At 35.2% G+C, this 23483-nt stretch overlaps 1 protein-coding gene across 1 annotated transcript; it reads left to right on the forward strand.

The window, feature by feature from the left end:
* Positions 1–8647: 8647 nt before the first annotated feature.
* Positions 8648–20386, forward strand: LOC149957534 (uncharacterized). The gene is made up of 5 exons (XM_090167077.1): positions 8648–8867; positions 8943–9089; positions 9360–9582; positions 20138–20141; positions 20189–20386. The coding sequence occupies exons 1-5, from the start codon at positions 8801–8803 to the stop codon at positions 20384–20386; spliced, it is 639 nt and encodes a 212-aa protein (XP_090023203.1). The 5' UTR covers positions 8648–8800.
* Positions 20387–23483: the final 3097 nt, after the last annotated feature.

Here is a 23483-nt window from a genome sequence, read left to right on the forward strand (position 1 = left end):
GCCATCATTGGCGGCAGTTTATTGGTCCATCGAGCTCGCGGACGGTAGGAATATATTAATTCCCCCCTGAATAAAAAAAACTTTCCTTGGCGTAACCATTCAGGAATAAGAATAAAGAGTGGAAAGCTCGGGGCCTATCAGAAAAAAAAAACAAATAAATACACATGTTTGATTTTGGCAGTGGTAGACTTTTAACAAGCGTGCTAGCAAAGTCTATCAATGTCTTCCCCCTTTCCATGTTCCGTAGGTGGGGTGGCGGAGTGGTTAGCACTTTCGCCTCGCAGCAAGAGGAGCCGGGTTCGATCCCAGGTTGTGGCACTGGGTGAAAACTCGGAACAACTCCTTCTGCGTTGAGTTTGCAAGTTATCTCCCCACTGGTTTAAGGGGTTTTTCCCCGAGCTCTTCGGTTTCCCCTTCCATAAAAACTTGTTGAGATTAACGACAATAGTTAGTGTAGGGAGCTGTTGGCTCGCGTGGCATGAAGGGCTTGCCACCACCCTAATACGCATTGTAACCCGGCCACCTGTGTAAAGGCATTATAAGTGGCTAGATGACTTGGGCCTAAGGTGGTGCCTTGGGTATTAGCCTAGCTTATTATAGTAATAGTGAGTGTAGGGAGCTGTTGGCTCGCGTGGCATGAAGGGCTTGCCACCACCCTCCTACGCATTGTAACCCGGCCACCTGTTTAAAGGCATTATAAGTCGCTAGATGACTTGGGCCTAAGGTGGTGCCTTGGGTATTAGCCTAGCTTATTATAGTAATAGTGAGTGTAGGGAGCTGTTGGCTCGCGTGGCATGAAGGGCTTGCCACCACCCTCCTACGCATTGTAACCCGGCCACCTGTTTAAAGGCATTATAAGTCGCTAGATGACTTGGGCCTAAGGTGGTGCCTTATTATTATTATTATTTATTATTATTAACCCTCTCACGCCCGCGGCGCACAAGCGCACTAGCAGTGACGGCGATCCCGTGGGGGCTCTGGGGCTCGAACCCCCACAGGGAAAAACAAATGAGGGCAGTGCCCCACAGAAATAAAATTGAGGGAAAGTAGCAATAAGGGAAAAATGTATAATCTCACTGACTTTTTTTGGGTCCAAATTCAGTCTTTTTACAGAAGTTATTTTGAGATTGCAGATGCGAGTAAAACTTTTATTATCAATGTTTGCATTGACGGATGAGATATTAGAAAGAACACTTAAAAAAATATATAGTAATAAAAATTTAGAGCTGTACATTTTGTTCTTTAAATTTTAAGTGTATGAATTTTTGGATGAAAAAATATTGCCCATGTCCCCACAGAAATATTTTTCGAATGCCGCCGCTGCTTCGCTTACTAAACAGGCGTGTTCCTAGGAAAAAACTGAAAATCGGTATGCAAGTTGAGTTATAGAATACGCCTGTCAAGTAAGCGAAGCGTATATATAGTCTTGGAGCGTGACGTTGTTAGATTTGTGCGGTACCTGTCTTTTCCACTCCTTAGTCTTATTCCTTTACTGCTCCTAGGTGTAACCATGGAGGAAATTCACTCTTCATCAACGAGGTTCCTCCCACATGTGGGAGAATAAGGGAGAAGAACATTAGGGGTAGACCTGGTAGAATATTTGGCACGCGCACCACATTACAGTACGCTGGTTTACAAAAAAAATTCTACTAGGAAAAACCACCTGTTTGTGGGTGGTGCCGTTAAAAATCGGCTAGAGCACCGAAAACCATTTCTACTCCTTTATTTTTCCTCCATGGTTTAACCGCCTAAAAGCAAAGTCGTCGTAGTTTTAAAAGGGACAATCCAAATCACGTATTTTTATTTCCCTTTTTTATTTGAAGAGTGATTTATCTAATCTTTAAAAATCTACTAGTGGCGAAAACCTTTTTTAACAGTAATTAATTATTAATTAGTAATTAAATATTAGTAGGGTGTATTTAAACCTCGCTATCAACATCACTTAATTCATGAAGCTCGTAGTATGTTATATTCTCAGGTTACGGAATAAAGATTTAACAGAATACTTACGCAAACCTAGAAGAATTCCAATTCACGGTCACAATTATAGCTGCTATGTTGTATCAGTTAAAATAATCATCAAAATGGCCAGGAATATTAAACCAATACGCAAATAAGACGGACACAAAAATTTTAAATACAAAACCAAAACGAACACCAAATTTAATGAAAAGCGAAATTATTTAATAAAAAAAATATGAAAGACTAAGTAAAACGCAGAGAGCAAAAATTTGATAACAGCTCTCGAAGTCCCGCTAGCGTAACTGGCGATCACCACTTTTAACACACAAAAAGCCCATAAATTCCAAAGAAGATTCCAACTAGTCAATCCCTAAATCCCCTTCGGCGCGAAAAATGAGGCTTGACCGAACAGTCACGTGCAAGGGCGAACCGAAATGATGGAGGAGATCGCAACCGTCAAGATTATAAAAACGGAGGTCGACATAGCCAGGATGCCAGGATACTAACGAGAAAACAAACCTGATGTTTGAAATGTTTAATTTTTAAAATAAATGATTAATTAAAACAACTTTATTTTAATTTGTTTTTAGTATATTTATTTTGAAAAGCTAAAAGCAAAGCTTGCTAATTTTACACATAACAATTATCCGAGGGGTCGGACATTTAGTGAAAATCCCGTACACTCCCTTCGAAATCCAAATCGAAATCCAAAATGACGAAACGAAATCCAAAAAAAGATTTCGGATTTTGTAAAAATTCACTATTATCCGAAATTCGGAACGCAATCACGGAATCCGGCACGAAATCCCGAAATCCGGCGCGAAATCACGAAATCCTGCTCGAAATAACGAAATCCTGCTCGAAATAACGAAATCCGGAACAAAATCACGAAATCCTGCTCGAAATAACGAAATCCGGAACAAAATCACAAAATCCGGAACAAAATCCAAAATCTCAAAACGAAATCCAAAAAAAGATTTCGGATGTTGTAAAAATCCACTATTTTCCGAAATCCGGAACGAAATCACTAAATCCGGCGTGAAATCACGAAAACCTGGTCAAAATCACGAAATCCGGAAAAAAATCCCAAATCACAAAACGAAATCCAAACAAAGATTTAGGATTTTGTAAAAATCCCGAAAAATCCACTATTTCCCGAAATCCGGAACGAAATCACGAAATCAATTTCGAAAACCGAAATCCGTTTCGAAATCTCGAAATCAATTTCGAAATCTCGTAATCCGTTTCGAAATCTAAAAATCAATTTCGAAATCCGAAATCCGTTTCGAAATCTCGTAATCAATTTCGAAATCTGAAATCCGTTTCGAAATCTCGAAATCAATTTCGAAATCCGAAATCCGTTTCGAAATCTCGAAATCAATTTCGAAATCCGAAATCCATTTCGAAATCTTTGAAATCCGTTTCAAAATTTCGAAATCCGCTTCCAAATTTGGAAATCCGTAGGAAGATTTCGAAATCCGAAGAAAGATTTCGAAATCCACCAAAATCCAGAAAATTATTTCGAAATCCAGGTGGATTTCGAAATCCCGTACAATTTTCCCTGAATGTCCGACCCCTCGCAATTATCAATAGAAGGTTTTTTACATTATTCTGAATATAAATAAATTCATTCTTGGTTTAACCCATAGATAATATATTACGAATATAGATAGGAAGCTTCAATGGGAGAACGTGACTTTCAGCGATACATAGTGGATATCAAAACGTTTTTCCGGCAACGGTCGATGTCTTACGACGTGCAAGAATAATCCAATATAATTAATGTACAACGTCGAGAAATATTCCTATTATAACATATCGAAAGAAATTATCTAATTCAAACTTCCCGCCAAACTATAACATTTTTAATTCTTTTTCTACTATTCTTATTACATTTTAAATTATTCCCCTACTAATCCTATTACATTTTAATTTTTTTTACTAATCCTATTACATTTTAATTTTAATTATTCATATAGCTTAGAAAATAAGTAATTAGAATTAATTTACAACGTCGATAAATATTCCTACTACAATCCAACTTCCAAACTTACCGACACTAAACTAACTGCTCAATGTGTAGCTCCATCTACCATGTCCCCGCTTTCCACCACGCCAAACAAACATGCAACACTTAACAATACTTAAAAGTTGAGGTTCTCTACCGTTCTCAAATTCGACAGCTACAATTAACCAAATGTGTGTGAAGTTTTTGCATGTGATCAGAAGTAAATGAACAATATGAAAAGCGAATTAAAACAAATAGACCATTTTAAACAATTCAGGGAAGATGTGACAAAATATATTATTAGCATGGACATATAATTGTATTGAGACTATTTTTCAGAGTTTAAATACCTTATTTTATTTTTATTTTATTGTTTAAATTAATACTCGGGACCTCTTTGCAAATCAGATTTTTTTCTGAAAGAGACATCCAATAAAGCCTTTTATTATTATTATTATTATTATTAACCGAATTCATCAAACCGATCATGAGAAATGGAAAGCATTTTCTTTATGGATTTTTCTGAATCGTTTAGCTTACGTCCAGTGCTATCGTGTCACACATAAAAAACAACTATGCAATTATCGGTAAATTTAAAATAATCTGGCACTTTAAATCATTTTATTCCGTAGTAAAAGCAAATAGACTCAGCTAGTGTTAATAATAGAATTCGTAAGAAATTGTGGATGGCCTAACCAAATACGATTTACTAAATTTTGTTCAATTTGGAATAAAGTGGGATACACAAAACGGCAATTTTAGATTGAGCGCATAAGGAAAATGCATCCCGTATGGGAAATATAGGAGACTGATAACTTCGGTTCATTTACTTCTGATGTGATTAAAGGGTTATGTATGCGTAGTAAGGTGCATGCTCCTTTATCTATATACAAAATTTGAATCCCGTATCTCTAACCCGATGTGTTAAATCACTGCAAGTGCAGGAGAGTTATTTCTTTTTTGAGAAAACGTATTTTTATGAAGAAATTTATTCTACCAGAACATCAATGAGAATGAATAAGATCCTTAAGACAATAGTTAGGAAAATTCAGGTTTTTCAGCGATAATAATAATAATAATAATAATAATCAGCTAGGCTAATACCAAGGCACCACCTTCGGCCTAAGTCATCGAGCGACTTTTAAAGCCTTTAATTCAGGTGGCCGGGTTACAATGCGTAGGAGGGTGGCGGAAAGCCCTGCAAGCCACGCGAGGCAACAGCTCCCTACACTAACTATTACAGTTAACCTCAACAAGTTTTTATGGAGTTATTCCGAGTTTTCACCCAGTGCGATTGGACATTGCTCTAAAAATGAAATTAATAAGAATGTAAATCGGTTTCTGAATATAAAACATTTTAGTTTTTGGAAAAGAGAAATTTATTTTATATAATGTAACAGAAGTTTAAAGTAAAAGATATAATAATGAAGCTTAAGCATATATAGCTGAAGTCATTCGAATATAGGAAGTTTTTCAAAACCTACAAAAATAATTGGTATAAAGTTGTGGAGTTGCAGCTTTAAAGATTTAAGTATTTATAACTTACGGTTCCCAGTTTAAATTTACTGTACGATGTTCTTTTACATAGTACGTCCAACTGTTCATTCTTATGGAATTATTTGTTTGAAATGCTTGGTAAAGTGCAAAAATAGCTAATCGGAGGTTTTCGTAGCATACTGGAAAACGGGTGTGACGTAACACTCGCTGGAGCAATTCTTTTGGTACGTGGTTAACAAAACCGAAAGCGGCGATCCTAAGTATTCGATAATAAATGTTTTGACGTGTGAGGTGTATAGGCTGGTCCCAAAACAATACTATCATTGGTTCTGGCCACGCTTCGATTGGGCCTACCAATTCCACTAAGTTGAACCATGGTTCTGGCATATTAAATTTAAAAACAATATTGAAATTATAAGACGAATAATGTTCCAAATGGGTTTTGGCAAGAAATTTTTTTTTACGCTGTTGGGGGTCGAATCCCAAAATAGATAGGTGGTTCCAATTCGGGCACGAGAATTTTCTTCTCTGGTCTCGGTCTCTAACTGAAGGTTGACCTTGGACCTTTGGCTCTTATAACGAAGGCGGGCACATTCGTATAATGATATTGGGGTGATTTCAGAAAAGCGAAACTGGAGACCTTTTCCGACGATAATATCTGTTGGCCTTTTTGCAGCATATGGTGTGTCATACAACGTCAACTGTTACTTTAGCAATAGGCAAGAGAAAGGTAAATTAGTGGAAGTATAGGAGGGTGGGATAGCATTTTTTTTTATTCCCTTGAACTGGACGAAAGGAAAACGAGTTTTATTGTTAGAATTGTTTGTTTCGTGTATGACGCATGTTCCATTTTGTTGTTGTTAGCTCAGAGCTTTAGTTTTCTTGTTAATCGTAATAAAGTCGCATAAAGGAGTCATTACACTTTTAATTTGTTGAAGAACTTTGTTATTTTGGCAACGTTTTTTAGGATTTCTGTTTTAATTTGCTATGCCGGGAGGAGAAGCAAACAGTTGGGTGGTACTTAGAAGGTTCGTAGGTGAAGATAGTGAAGGAGGAGGATGGCCTCAAGAAATGCGTGGTCTTTTCTTCAAGAAATATATAGAGAAGCATGATCAAATTGTTCATTTAGCCGCATTTGGTTTTGTTAACGATGTTCCCATAGATATGCTCTGTAACGCGTTGCGACATAATGGGGCATATAAAGCATACCGAGACGCGTCACGCGCATTCACGGCAGCGTATAAGTCGTGGAAGGAGAGTATCGATTTAAGAAAGAGCGTAATTTCCTATTGCGTTCGAAAGAGACAATATACAAATTTGGACGGTGAAAAGTATGTATACCTTAGTGCTTTGCTTGTAGCAATTTTACAGAAAGTTTATTGATTAAATAATATTACTTCTATAGTATCCGCTCAGAGGTGCACACTGTTCCAATTAATAGTGCAGAGCCATCAACAGCTGCTGCTAATAGGTATATGAAATAACGAATAGGGTAGTATTTATCGGATAGGTTATAAATTTTTATAGTACCTTTATTTGCCCTAGAAATGAAATCGGTAGATTCATTGGCATAGTAAAAACTGAAAAAATCTCGCCTCCAGCCAGCCCTAGGTTATAAAACGGATATTATTTAATTTTAAAGTGAGAGTAATTTTAAGTTGGCTTTATCCCTTTTGTGATTTTAGTTGTTCTACGTTTCCTTCCCGTGAGATAGCTGGATACTCAATTACTCCCATCAAAAGGGAAAATTTGAAATCAACGATAAGCGAATGCCCTAGGTATCATCAAAAATAAATATTTCAGAGTAGTTGTTTGTATATCGTCTTTCTGTTGTTAGTGCCCCTAAGAAGAAAAGAAATAAAGTAGAAACTGACGTTATCGATTTAACGGCCGATAGGTACTTCACATTTGCCTCGTGTAATTGTAAATTCCATTAACAAATATTTGAATGACGTCATAGCTCATCGGATATAGGATCTGATCTGGATGATTTTTTTTCGGAAACTATTCCAAAACATATAATATTAGAGCTTGATACGAAAACCATAAATAAAGCGTGTGATAAAGCTACCGAACCAACCGGAAGTGTAGAAAAAGATGTAGCCACTAGCGCAAAGGAAGTTGTTTTAAGTGATAGTATAACAAACCTTGGGGTTGCCACAACCAACATACAGGAAAATGTGGTTAATGGAATGAAATTAGATGAGCGTGTAGGAGAGGAGGAAAAGGTAATTAAAAATTTAAAAGAAAATTGAGATTTAGATTTAAAAACAGATGCAAAAAAACAGCTGAAGGAAGCTGATGTAAATGACGATTTGAAGGTAGATTGCAAAGTAGAGCCAAAGAAAGACACGGGAGAATGCACTGAGAAAGAGATGTGCTCATGAACGAGGATGACATGAAAGATGAAAATAAAGATGGTATACTAGAAGCGGAGAAAATTCCAGTTGCATTAACAATTGAAATTTTCGTTTTTTATAATTTTAGTTTAGTTTTTAGTTTTAATATATACCAAGCGAAGTATGCAACAGAAGTATGCAAAATTTTTGTTATTAGAATGAAAGTATAAACATTTTTGCTATTAAAATGAAAGTATAAAATATTTGTGTTATTGTAATAACAATGTTATTAAATTTTTTTAATGTTAGTTTAGCTTTTAGTAATATATACTATACGAAGTATGCTATATTTTTTGTTCTTAGAATGAAAGTATAAACATTTAATTTATTATCAAATGATAGAAAAAAAATTTATTGTAAAGAATAGATATGATTAAAAAATATCAGCAAGTGTAATCTAAAGCAAGTGTAGTAACTCCAAAAAAGCCATTAAATAATTATTGAGATTTATAATATACTTGAACTAAAGTCATAAAATTTATAAGATAAAATAAAAAAGTAAAATAATTTACTAAAAAAAGTGGAGGAAATTGTTTTGTCAAAAAATTTTTTTTTTGTTTTTTGGGGATTTTGTTGGGCGCGTTCATTTTGAGTTTACACCCCTTAACCCCCATTCTCCATATCCTGGGACCAAAGACCCTAGCCTAGACCAATCCAAACTCACACAACATTCGCCCCCCCCCCTCTCCCGTGGAAATGTTTAACAATATCCTTGTAACGCTCCCCCCTTTCTCGAACCTTTAAGGAACGCAATTCTTAAGCTCCGGGGAGTCGGGTTTTTAGCCAAGCCATTTTTGGATGGGTTTTTTCCTTGGAAAATACGTCTTTTGCTGCATGTGTTTAGGGGGCGCCAAACTAGGGCTTGGATAATTTCCATTTGGACTCGGGAGTTGGATATTAGCCATTCGTGACAATTCGTCCAAGGAAAGAGTTTATGGCGACAATAGAGATAATGGCTGACGAGCAGACAATCGACAAAAACAGTGACGTTTTTATGGAAGGTGAGTTTATTATTTATAGTAAAACGTTATGAATTGCGGTATCGATGTTAATTTGTCAATTGTATAAATCCGTAGACGGTGAAAATAAAGAAGAAAGAAGGTCACCGCGCACTCCCAAAGAAGTAAACGAAGAAGAAAATGGTGATGTGTGCAAAGAAAAGGACTCGCAAACTGCCCAAAAAAATGAAAGTAGAAAAGAAGCCTCACTAAAAAGGAAAGGTGGTAAGTTCCAAGGAATTAAAATTAAATTATTGGTTGATTTTATAGAAAGGGAGTATGTTGTACACTGGCATGTATTTCGCGTGGGGTTTATGTGAAAATCTAGGTGTAGCACTACCGGATGTAATTTTTAGATTAATATATTTCCAATATGAGTTTTGTTATAAAACGTTGATAATTAATGTTTTTGTTAAAAATATAGAAACCTTAAAATTGTTTATTTTGGTTCGAAGTATTAGTAAATAGTTGCCCAAATAAAAAAATGCTTTTCAGGAAAAAAAAGGTGTTATACATGCCATAGCACGAGACACCTTTATAGGAATTGTCCAAGAAACGGGGGCCAATTCAGGACAGAAATGAAAGGATACAGAAGGCCAAATTTGCAGCAAAAGCCCTATAAAGGAAGAGGAAATAAAAAATATCGTGGTGATATGTACCGTAATGATAGATATGTGGATGGCAAGAGAGATGATCAAACAAATCTTATGTTTAAAATGTTTGAATTTTTAAACAAATAAAAAAATGTGCCAATGAAGTTGTTCGAAGTTTTTTTCAAGTAATTAAAGTAATATAGCTTAAAATTCTAGGAAACAAATCGAAAATTAATTTATATTTGAGTTTGGTTTTTACAGAATTTATATTTGAGTTTGATTTTTACAGAATTTATATTTGAGTTTGATTTTTACAGAATTTATATTTGAGTTTGATTTTTACAGAACAGTTTTGGGTTTTTAAATTTGAAAGTGTCGGATATTTTTAATTAAAGTAATATAGCTTCAAATTCTAGGAAACAAATCTTACATTAATTTATATTTGAGTTTGATTTTTACAGAATTTATATTTGAGTTTGATTATTACAGAACAGTTTTGGGTTTTTAAATTTGAAAGTGAAGATGGTAATATAGCTTCAAATTCTAGGAAACAAATCTTACATTAATTTATATTTGAGTTTGATTTTTAAAGAATTTATATTTGAGTTTGATTATTACAGAACAGTTTTGGGTTTTTAAATTGGAAAGTGAAGATGGTAATATAGCTTCAAATTCTAGGAAACAAATCGAAAATTAATTTATATTTGAGTTTGATTTTTACAGAACAGTTTTGGGTTTTTAAATTTGAAAGTGTGGGATATTGTCAATTAAAGTAATATATTACAGAACAGTTTTGGGTTTTTAAATTTGAAAGTGTGGGATATTGTCAATTAAAGTAATATAGCTTCAAATTCTAGGAAACAAATCTTACATTAATTTATATTTGAGTTTGATTTTTACAGAATTTATATTTGAGTTTGATTTTTACAGAATTTATATTTGAGTTTGATTATTACAGAACAGTTTTGGGTTTTTAAATTTGAAAGTGAAGGATATTTTTAATATTTTGAGTTTGATTTTACAGAACAGTTTTTGGTTTATAAATTTGAAAGTGAGGGATATTTTTTAGGAATTAACTTTTAAATCCGAAAGTGACTGATATTGTTTAAGAAAACGTCTTATAATAGACGTCGACGTTAAGAGACGTTAAAGAACTTTATTATTTATATTATTAACGGCACTGTCCCGCCAAACAACTAACTTCTGGATGGAAAACTTTCAGACAAGAGCGACATCTCTGGACCACGTATACAAACTATAAAAGTGCTCAAGGCTAAAAACAAATAGAAGTTCCGAATATAAATCTAAGAGATCGGCCACACTTATGTATTACTTCTGACCATACACGGTTTCTGACCTTTGCGACAGCTACGAGGTTACTGATTTCCAGTTTTCTCCGCCACATTTCTTTCAGAGAGGTTACCCGTAGACCTCTCAACATCCAGAGAGCATATAAGATTATATGCTCCCTGCTGAATGTCTAACGGATCTAGCTCTCCCGCCTTTACGGGCACTACTAGTTAACAATCTACGTATCCCGCTATTGAGTAAACGCAAAATTAGTTCCGCTCCCCCCCCCCCCCATGGAAGTAATGCGCCCCCCTATTGGGCGGGAACGAAACAAAAAGTGTTCTATAGTAAAAGTTTAAGCTATTCTCACGCATAGGACGGCGTAGCATAGTGGGTAAAATCTTCGGCTTTTGGAGATTACGCGGGCAGCAGCTATCTGCGTTCGAGTCCCGGCGCCGGCGGTAATTTAAATTATATTAATAAATTCTTTTTCGCAGCTCCATCTGCCGTGTTGTTGGTTTCCACACCAAACAAACAACAAACAACACACAACAAACAACAAACTACAACAAACAACAAACAACACTTAACGACATTCCGCCCATAGCAATAGTCCCACTTCGATATATATATCTCGATGTGGAACTAAAAAGGTGTGGAAGCTCGAATACTTTCACAGTGTTTAGCTACTAAATCCCCCTTTATTCGCCCCAATATGCAAAAGAGTCGAGCTTGAACTCCCCGCTAAGAAGTCGACAGAGAGTCGTTGGACATCCCGTCGATATTTCGGTGTTTAGGAAGAGAGTAAACCAAAAAAAATAAGTGAAGAAATTGTAACCCTTTACCTTCGAATAAAAACGTTATTTAAATTAATTAAGCCTTGAAAAAATAATTTTAAGCTTTCAAAAGATTATCGTTTAATTATTTATTTATTTCATTAAAACACAAATCATTTTGGTGGTATTTTGAACAAATCTGTACTGTTTTCTATTTCTGAAAATGGTTGAAGTGGAGTTATGATAAGGTTAGAGCTATCTTAAGTCAAAATTTCAGCCAGAGAATCGAAAAGTAGACCAGTTTCACCTTTTTGGGAGACTGCCAATATTACCATAAACCTTATGTCAACGGGTGATAATAAATTTAGACAAGATGACGACCATGGCTTGATTGGGAAAGGAGCCTAACACTATAGATTTTTAAACAGGGTGGTCATTCTGTTGTAATCCTTAAAGCGGATGACATTACGAAAACCTACGTCACTATGTTACTTTAAATTTTAATTTAAAGTACGAAAATATGTATAGGGTCTTTTTTTTGCACGGAAAAGTGATTTTTCTCAAAAACTATTTATACTACTGATTTCAAATTTGGAAGGTCAATTTGGAAGGACATTAAAAATTTCAGCGTATTTGGTATTGTTTTTCACCAATTTTGAAAAAATATTTTTTTCACCATTAGGTGCGAGACAAAAAACGTATATTGTAAATTTGTAGTTCGCCATCGAAAACTATTAAAAATTGTTGTTGACTCGGCGAAAAAAGACTTATTTTTCAGTGAAAATTTGAGCTTGAAAAATACCAAATACGCGGAAATTTCTCACGCTAATGTGCCCCGGTGTAGTAAATTTACCTTCCAAATTTAAAATCCTGCTTTTGGTAGTGATTTGGACTCTGACCAGGAAAACGCCTCTACGGTATATTCATTAGTGATTTTGTTACATATGGTATTAGCTATCGGGTGTATTCTTGTGACGTCATCATCGCTCTAGTGGAAGGCTAGGGTCCTCCCCCTTTCCCCCATATCTACCTGCCTTATATCAATGGCCGCCATCTTTTCGTGAATACAGTATGGGGAAAGTTGTTTATTATTTATATTGTACTAGCCGGGGTACCCGGTATTTCCCCGGGGAAATATGCCTATTACAAAAAAGTACAGTTATTTCCCGGGGAAATATGCCTATTACAGAAAAAGTATAGTTATTTCCCGGGGAAATATTCCTATTACAAAAAAGTACAGTTATTTCCCGGGGAAATATGCCCATTACAAAAAAGTACAGTTATTTCCCGGGGAAATATTCCTATTACAAAAAAGTACAGTTATTTCCCGGGGAAATATGCCTATTACAAAAAAGTACAGTTATTTCCCGGGGAAATATTCCTATTACAAAAAAGTACAGTTATTTCCCGGGGAAATATTCCTATTAAAAAAAGTACAGTTATTTCCCGGGGAAATATTCCTATTACAGAAAAAGTAAATTGTTTGAAAGAACTATACACGCGGGCGAATACAAACGAAAAACGCCAGTGACGAAACCCCGATACATTAAACTCGAAAATAGAACGCTTTGATAATATTATCCACGCGTGAAAATTTTAAACAAAAGCTCTTTCTATAATATATACACATACATCAGTCGCGGCGTAAGGGTGGGGCGGTCCGCCCCGGGTACCAGGGTAGCTAGGGGTGCCATATAAAAATGTTCCAACTTCAGAAAAACTTTCATCAATCGGAGCGCTTTCTCAATCACCCTATGCATTAAGTTAATATGCGCATTCCAATAACATTTGGCTATAAAAATTATTTATTTATTAATATTATTTATTATAAATTTAAAAAAATGTATAAAAATTAGATGTTGGTATTTAATTTTATCACGGTTTCCGGGTTACAAATTTCCGCTTTATGAAGAGGTCAGAAGATTTTACTCTCCGTAAAATTCCCCAGCTGCAGGCCTTTGGCCGACAACAATGGGACAGCGGAAAAGATCGAGAGTTCTGCAATGCTAGCGAGAATATAGACGACGAGGTTTGATGGACAAGCGTGTCTAAATGCGGGGTACAGGGTAAGGGAAAGATAAAACCAGTAGACTAAAGCCTAGAATCAACAATCTCTTCGAAAAAGGGTTAATTGGTTTCTCCGCGCAAAACCTCTAATGATAGATGGATTTCCCCAACTCGCCGCGTGAAAAAATTAAAATGGATACTACAGGCGCGTAACACGAGAGCGGTGGCAAGACAGAAATTACCCCCTCTGCCCCTATAGTTGGCACGCGCCTTAACCCCTAGGAATAGAAAGATAGTAGGGGTGTGCAAAATATTTGGTCAGACCAAATCGAATATTCGATTCGTCGAATCGAATAGCGCTTGGAAAAGTTCGCGAATAGTCGAATATTCGAAAAGATAGGGAAAAAGTATTTGGTATTTTCAAATAGTTTGCAAACTGGTCGAATAACCGCGGGTCTTTTTCTAATTTGTTGAGTTTCAAGGCCATCCCAGGAGAGCGTAGTGAAATTTCCGAACTAGTCCTTATTTCTGGCACCTCTCTTCAGGTCGCAGCGCCAAGGACCATATAAAGAGTAGCTTGCACGTCCATTATCCATACCGTTTGTATTAAAACTTCTTAGCGAAAGGCAGAAGCTGTTTATTCTAGCGCCTATTGGCTAGATTACTCGCGTGTTCTCTTTTGTTATGGAATTTTCTAGAATAGCAAAGTAAAACTAAAATTGAGTCTAAAACGTAAACCAAGTCCAAAACAAAACTAAAAACCGGGAGGAAAGTTGAAGTAAGTAACTTTATGGATTTTTCTGTTTAGAATTTTTGAGTTAACTAAATTAATAAAAATGCAATTTTTTAATTTGTAACAAAAGATCTGCTCCTTCGCGTTTTACATATATTTAAAAACTTGAAATTTTAGTTAAGTGTTTGCAAACTACGAAGTATATAGCATATGTGATTTTAATTGTAGTTAGAAGTTACTAAAGGTTAAAAGTCGCTAGAAGACTTGGTCCCGGAGTAGTACCTAGGGTATTAGCCTAGTTAATTAATATTATTATTATTTTGCCATGGAACCCAATTAAAATATGTATGATAAGTTGATAAGCACTATATTTTTGTAGGTTACGATCAGGAAACTCATTTTGATAAATAACATTATATACAGTATTTGGTTTAATATTTTACCATTTTCAAGTAAAACGAACAGTGATTTCAATTACTTTTTTTTTGACAAATATGCAAACTATTTGGCTATTTGAAAACCAAATACGTCGAATAATTTGATATTCGAAATACTATTTGGTATTTGATCAGTTAACTGGCCTAAATTTTTGCCCTAAAAATATTCCACCAAATTATTCGACGTTATATATATTCGATTTGGTATTTGCCATGCTTTGAAAAAAATATTTGATATTCGATTCGATCCCCAAAAAATGGTATTTGCACACCTCTAAAAGATAGACTTGGGTCTTGGGTTGACGTGGTCATTTCCGGCAAAAAAAATCGGAGGTCAGCGACAAACAATTGTACTAGATAAAGCTACAGCGTCCTTTCTATTCGTCCATTCCTGGGGTTGAAATTCTTAGATCTACGAGACTGGTTAAAGTAGACAACAGCACTGTCAAGTAATACTGTCTTACTTTTGCATATCGCAATAAAAACGGACTGCGTATCGGCCACCGGCTCCAATTTCTTTTGGTCTCGACCAGAGCAGGTGTTTCTTTGGTATACTTAGTGTGATTTAAGTTTTTTTACAGAGATATTGAAGTATAGTTTTCAAGTTTGAACCTTTAATCGTGACTTCAATTTTATTTTTGGATTTCGGAGATATAATTTCGGATTTCTGGACACTTAACCGCGAGGTTAGAAGTTAAAATAATATTGCGATTTCTTTTTGTGTATTTCGGATTTTTGAACGCTTAACCGCGAGATTCAAAGTTGAAAAAATTACGAAGTGATTCTTTCGGGATTTAAGAAAAAACAGTGAGTGTCGAAAGAAGATACCGAGAAAATACTTTGCGGATTTCGACATTTATAGTAAGTACATTATTTATTCTTACAATTTGTTTGGTATTAGGATACCATTTAGAGATTTGTTTATGTAATTTAGCCTAGAATAAGTTACATAATAAGTTATATTAAAATACCAAATTATATTAAATTTATTTTTATTATCGAATTCATAGAACTTTCGAGCGACGAATTTTATAGAAGTTGTTTCTACCCACGACGCAGGGCGGGGCATGGGGCCATTGCCAGTGGCGCAATGGTGTAGCTTCAGATTTTGATCCGGCCAGCAACTTGACTCCATTTGCCTTTTTTTGAATAAACGACTTTCAACTAAATCGGTAGCACTGGCAAATGCGCGCGAGGCATTATTGGTGCCCGCTATAGCCCTGTTTAAATTCATTTAAGTTTTTATTTATGTAGCAGACGACAAAATTCTTCAAACAGGGCTACCAACCATTCGTCTTAAGCGAGTACCAATAAGGCCGGGCGCCCATTTGGAAAGGCTACCAGTTTCGTTGAAAGTAATTTATTGGCCGATTAGAAAAGTATGGTCCTAATTTTGAATGGGCCCCTCTAGGCCCGTGGGCCCGCCAATTCACCATGATTTTCTAGCTTTAGAAAATTTTTAAATATTTTTCAAGTTGCTTGGTTACATCCAAAGGGGTGGTGCTTATAGGATAATAGCTTAAAGGTCCTGTTGAAAAATATTTAAAAAAAAAAACAACAAAAATGTATGTATGCATGTAAATTCACTTTTGGGAAATTCATTTACTTCTGGTAACGGGAAAAGAAAATATTAGTTTGACAGGTTTTCCCAGAAGCGAAAAGAAAGAGGATATTTGGGCTCGCAACAACAATGAACATTTGCTTGTGAGGTTGGCTGGTTTAAGGAGTGGTTGACCTCGACCAATGGTCAAGAGATTACATTGAGACTAAGGAATTAAAACAACGTTATAAGAATAAACTAAATGAAGTTATAACCTGGTGATGATTTTTGAAACTAGTTCAATTTTAGAATTAAAGAAAAATCTCTTACTCTTTTGTAAAGTAGGTTTTCATCATTTGGATTTGAACAGTAGATTAGATTCTATTCTGAATTATCATTATCATCTCTCTGGTTCACTTGGCAAGTGGTATGGCAGATAACTAAAATTACCACCTAAAAGATTTTCGGAGCTACTGCGCAATTCAGCACAAAACGTCTTGGTGTCTATAATATAGCCAGGCTGAAATATATTACTTATGTTTCCGTCTTTGCTAGAGATCGGTAAACGGTGTGTCGCAAAACTAGCGGTGTATATAGGAAAAGACACACCTTTCGACTGTCCCGCAAATTGACTAAATGACACACCAAACTGTCTTGGTGCCTATATCTCCTGGATATGGTTTACACGCAGTACATTGGTTTCCTGAACTTATTTATTTCAAAGATAAGAAACTTTTTATATAGGATGGAATGGGAATGGATCCAATCAATATAAAGAAACCTCTTTAAAACTCTGATATGTTTGACAATGCTTCCTTGTGATACAGCGCAAATACCATTTGAAGCAAGTGAATGGACATGCACCTCTATTAATGACAACCCAAAGTCATTAAGTAACTCAAATGATTGTGGCCTTTTTATAATATACTATTTATTGGTTATTTTAAGATTCCAAAGAACTGAAATTGCAATGACCTCTTCAATTGGTAGAAAGTGGCTGCTGTATATCTTGAACTGTGTATCCGGAAGAAATGAAAGAATTTATTCAATACAATTGAAGTATAGGAATAGTAAGCCCCATCAATATATCACTAAAGTTAATAAAACTATAAAAGGATTTTTGTACTTTCAAAAATAAAAAATATCACGTACAATTATCTCCCCATCGGAGCCAAATAAGCAAATGGATGGATCCTAACGTGAAACCCAAATAAGAGAATCATTGTGGAATAAGACTTCCAAACCATTATATTATTTTTCTTGTACGAATTGGTAGCATCATTTAAGCAGAAAAATATTTTGACGTAAGTGATTCCAAATTTATTTCTAATCATTGAACAAAGGCCTTCAAATTAGTAATCCCTTTGCTTTGCTCTTCAGTTCTGTTTTCCATGTGAAGTACCCATTTCCCCTATCTATTTAGATTCTAATGCATATTTTAACGAAAAACGTTCCCCCTTATTCAATATTCTGTTTTTAACTAGAATTTTAAATGCACTTGTATACAGCAATGTATTAAAATGGGGACCACTTTTTGGCTAGTGGATTTTAAAACTGAATTAAAAACTAAAAGTAATCACTTTACTTCAGATTAGTTATATCATAAGTTTTGTAATATTTTACATAAGTATGACACTTCTTATTCTTAACATACAAAAGGTTTACTGAGAGCTAGTCGCAAGAGAGACTATACAACGGGCTTAGCGACGTTTCGCATTGCTCGCTCTCTTGTCCCGAGTAGCATTTAACGGCGCCTCGCTTGGGGGTGATTTTCTTACCGTGATGACGTCACCCCGTGAATAACTCTCAGTAAAATATTTTCCAAAGAGACATACTTATGTAAAGTATTATAAACTTATGGTTATACAGTATGTGTGTGTGTAATACGTTTACTTTGATGCAGGAAAAAGTAACCATTTTTATTAAACCAAAAAAAAGCAAATTTTGGACTGTACCAAAATAATTTATTGTTGTATGAAGTGTAATAATTTTTTCATAAATTTATCAACTTTCATTCAAAAAACATTTGATGGTAGGATTTAATTTCCATTTGCTGTAGAACGTCTAAAGGGTTTTAAGTCTCAATCGGTCTTTTTTTTGCAGACTTCATGGAAAAAAATTAAATTTTGCATTCACTCTGAATGTGCCAAGTTTTTTTTAGATGCATATTTCACACAAGAAATCATGGAAGGTATGAAATACTAGTACATTATTTGAAATTAGTTTTCAGATAAGATAGAAAGTTAAATAACTCGCAGAAGAAGTTGACTATTTAAGATTAAAATCTATGGGTCCCCTGGAGAAGTGAGCCCTTTAAACATGACGGCTCCAAAATTGTTGGTGGATGAAAATTTCCATGAGGAGAGTTATTTAGCTTAACCACCTTCACTGAGTACAGTTGGCAACACCAAATTACAAAGAAAATTCAATATGTACAGAGTGCTTTGTGAGGAATCGATCAATATCTTGAAATTGAGTAGAGGGGTCAGGAATGGGTAAAGTAGGTTGTACAATTTGTACAGGGAACGATAGTTTGTACAGTACAAACTATCGTTCCCTGAGCATTTTTCTTGACCTTGAAGTTATTATTATTATTATTACTATTTTTGATAGGGGTGGCAAGCCGAGCACTTCGACCTTAGGTCCATTGTGCATCCCCAATCCAATGACTTTATAAAAGTCCAATAGCCAACTTGAAGTTTAGAATCTGCCTGGCCGTAATATTGGATACATCGTGTGTCTCCAACTGATGCATACCCAAATGCTCAAACCTTTGAGCTGCGTAATAATCGCAGCTACAGAGTACGTGGGAGGCAGTTAAATCCTCCGTTAGGCAAGCCCTGCATATTGGGTCATCACTGACCCCAATAGTATTTAGATGCTTGTTTAGATGGCAGTGACCTGTGGGTAGGCCAGTAACCATCCTAATACTAGTCATGGAGAGTGCGAGTTACTCACTAGCTCTTTGACTAGTAGGGCCTAGAGTGAACTCTTTGGCCTGCCTCTGACCACCCATCTCCAGCTTTGTTTGAGTTGACGATCAGGACCTTGAAGTTAGTTTTATTTATAACAACGGAGTTTGAGCTTTTTCTAGCGAGAGTTACTTTTGCACCACTGGATTCCACAAGGCATAATTTTATTTTGGGATCGTATCCGTTTTGTTGCTTTAATATTAATACAGATATGTCGGTTTTGTTTGGAGAGAGTAAGTTCTTTCGACTAGTTTGGGGCAGCATTCCTTGAAAAATTGACATTAACTCAAATAGGGTACACCTTAATTAGTGTCATATCACAACTCTTCACTTTAATAAAGCTTTGAAATTTATATAACCTAGTAATTGAGGACTATATTAATTAAAGCCTATGGACATGCAAATCCAAATTGCTGTATACAAAATGGTTTGGAATTGCAAACCACCGTTCTAATTATTTTCTGTGTATAAATTGATAGAAGTTGTTCAATTTTTGCAATATCAGTTTATTGTAGATATGTTCAAAATATGGGGTCTAATATCCAATTTTTGTGCAGATCAAATTGAATCTTTTGTTAGTACTCAAATATATAATAGTTTTATTAAAGTAAAAATCAATGTACAATAAAAATATTCAAAGCAATATAAAAGGATAACTGGCGAGTCATGTTAACAACAAGTCTTAGTGCGTATTAGCACTAAATTTTTGGTATAAGTTTTCACTCCTTTTAAATGCTCTTTCGTCATCATAAGACTTAACTTTGTTAGTATAGATTTGGCATGCACTTTAGAAATTCCAAAGCTCCTTGCGACATGATCAGCTTTTAGAGCCCAAAAAATTGAAAAATAAGACTTCTGAGCTATATTAAAACCAGAAAACCATATTATTTTACTAAAAGACTTATTGTAATTTTTTTTATTTCAGCCAAGTATTAGTTATGTGGAAATGTTGGATGGAATATGTGTTTATTGAAAGGACGCTTATGGAATTATACTAGCAAGTACTTCAAATGAAGATAGTCATGTCAAGGTTGAGTGCGTTACTTGTCAATATGGTGTACACTCCTGTCAGCACATTGAAGCCATCAAGCAATTGCTACCTGATTCAGAGGAAAAGCTGCTTTTGGATGAAATTGTTTACAGAGAGTCTCTCAAAGCCAATAAAAGTGTTTAAAGAAAGTTGACCCCAAAATCAAAAGTACCAATTACACATGAAGCTGATGAATTATCCGAACTTAGGATAATATCAGAATTTGATTATGGGTACTTTTTCAACTCCACAAATTTTCAAAACAACTTTTACACTGTTGAGGTTCCAACAAACTGTCCGGATTGTGGTGCAATAATTGGTCAAGAAAATATTGAAAAGCCAATTATACCAGTCGGCCAAATGAGCAGTCCAAATCAGCAGTCGGCCAAACGAAACTCCCATAAAGATGGGTCGGCAAAATATTTCTAAAAAGACACGTGCTCTATAAAATAAAGTCAGTCTTCTGATTATTTTATTATTTTTAGTTCAGACACGAAATGTGTCCCTATATTTTAAAAGAAGTAAAATTGGATTTACTTAATAAAAAGATCTTGGAGTTTCGTTCGGATTTGTGTTAAATTCTCTCAACATATAAAAGGAGATGCATCTAGTCAAAACAACGAAAAAATTGTGCCAATGGAAGAATGTATTAAGTCTTTGTTGGCAACCGATTTGAGGGTATGTGTAGGTCCTAAACAAACTTGGAGGGCAAAAAACCTATCTGAAGTTACACTGTGAAGGCCAGGGGATAGTCACTCAAGTAATCAGGTGTACAATTCGTAGGTTATCACAAGGTTTCCCTATCTGGAAATCATAGTTAAAACACTCAAAACTATAGAATTTTCCTTTAAACAAATGTGTAGGGTATACCATATTTTACAAGTGACTATCCCCTTAAGAGCAGACTACAAACTTTGAAGAATAATTTATTTATTCATCAGGCAAGCAAATTAACGACTATGAAATGCCAAACGTTTCATGAAGAAGCTGCCATTCCAATGGAGGGTCTTTGTATTTATGTAAAATTTGGAATTCCCTTTACCTTATTCAATCTTGAGGGGGTTTATAAAAATCGTATCGCGAAATCTCGGGGTTACGTCCTTCTAAAAGCTCTAAATATAATGTAATACAGTCAATACAAGACATGTATTAGTAAGGAAGTGGTATTTTTGTTGCACGCGCTGTTCAATTTTGTTAGCTATGGAGGTTTAGACTGGTACTTCGACGACCAAGTAGAATGCGAAAGATACCGTAAAGCAATCTATTTCCAGACCGAAAACTGTTAAAGTTTATAAGTGCTGCTTTGGGTACTGACGAATTTACCGCGCATTTACATTTGTATTAATTGTGGTATGACTGGCACGAAAAGAACAGCCAACCTAAGTGTGAGGTCACGGGTGGTTGCTACGAATTCCCGATAATGAAATAGTGTTATTAAAATTTGAGAATATCATCGTAGAGGGCAGCGACTTGTAGAAACTAATTTTAAGTCACCATCCACAAATTTAAACAGAAATTTTCATAAGAATGCAATACATCTCTTAAATAGACGGCTTAGACTTTAGCGTCGTGGACGGGAACGGATCGCGCAAAGTGCTGGAGTTTGCGAATCCCAACCTAGAAATGTGTAGTTGCAGAACCGTGACTAGTGAACTATCGCGCATAGTTCACGAAGAACTAAAACCAACAATAATGGTTGAGAGCTTTTTTTATACGTGTATTATAACTGAACTTTCTTCGCCTGCTTCTTTTCTCTTTACTGATTTCAATATGTTTTATGTCAGACGATTTAGGCAATTTGAAGGGTGGTAACCTTCATTTGACGCTAGATATTTGGTCCAGCCGACGCCAGCAATCGGTTCAGAAGTAGCAAGCGCAAAGCATATGCTTCCACCAATAAGTCCAAATTTTAATAAATTGTCACATTTCGAGATTCTCCAATCAATTAATTAACGATTTCTGTTTAGTAGCTCTCCTAACATGGAGATAGCTTGTAGAATTTTTTTAACGATACCCTTAAACCTCCGCTTCACGCGAAAGATCTTTCAGTAAGTTAAAGTTCATTAAAAATTATTTACGTTCTTCGATGAGTCCCAAACGGCTAACTCATTTGGCTCTAATTTCAATTGAAAAAGAAATAGCAAAAACTCTGAATAACGTAGATTTAATTGATAAATTTGCTCGCAGTTAAGGCACAGAAAGGTAAAGTTTTTGCAAACGTAATTAACGGAATATTATACACCGTATATCCGATAAAAAAATTATAACTTAATGTAGTGTTCTTTGTAAATATTTCGATGAATAAAAACTCTGCAATCCATTTTCATAATTTTTTAAATATTGGGGAAGACTCGCTAGCGTATCCACAATGTTATTGGAAGTTGTATTAAGAATAGTTAAAAACGTAGATCGTAGGAAGCTGACACGACCCCTCCCCCCTTCTCCTCCCCCAAGATAAAATTGCCTTTATCAGGCGCAAAATTGTCTTACTGCGGCCCTGAAGGTAAAAGGAAAGAGAAATACAGAAAGAGAAATGAATATCTTTGAAATTTCTTCCAATATTGGCCCCCTTTCCCATTGAAATCCATAAAAGCCTTTGCTCAAATTAAATCTAGAGATATGAATCACTGAAACAGGACAGAGTCATAACCATGAAATATTTCTTCATTAAGTCGAATTTATCATATATTGAAAGATAAATAGTTTAGGTTACACATATTCCATCGTCACTAGTCCAGTTTCATGACAAAAAATTTGTCCGCTGCCACGTAGCCTGTTAACTGAAGTTTATTAACTCATTGTTTTTTTTTCCCAAAATTTCATACTTCGAATGCAAAAACCATTAAGTTATTGTTGATAATAAAATGTTATCTTAAATTCTTTAAATTCAATAACTTAATTGAAATTCTTTTAGAAGAGTAAGAGACTGGAAATACTGTTGACAAACTTGTCGGGCGTGGCACGGCATTGGTTAGGCTTAGTAAATTTGCACTGTTCTTTAGTACTGAAGCTAGGCAGGCGTCGTTTTGAATGGTTGAAATTCTTGAATTAATATAAAATGAAACTTATTCCGACACTCTGTGAGCGCATTAAGGTTCCTTTAAACCTCTATGAGGTAGAAATCCGCTCTTCTCACAGAAAATGTATAAATCAGTTAAATTAAATTACAGCAGAGCCATGAGCATTCTGTCGAAGCAGGCGCTGCCGCCTGCCGGGTCGGAAATGAATAAAACTGACCAAC

The sequence above is a fragment of the Leiobunum rupestre genome, chromosome 2, assembly GCF_980474605.1.
Source record: "Leiobunum rupestre chromosome 2, qqLeiRupe1.1.hap1, whole genome shotgun sequence".
In the NCBI taxonomy this organism is placed as follows: Eukaryota; Metazoa; Arthropoda; class Arachnida; order Opiliones; family Sclerosomatidae; genus Leiobunum; species Leiobunum rupestre.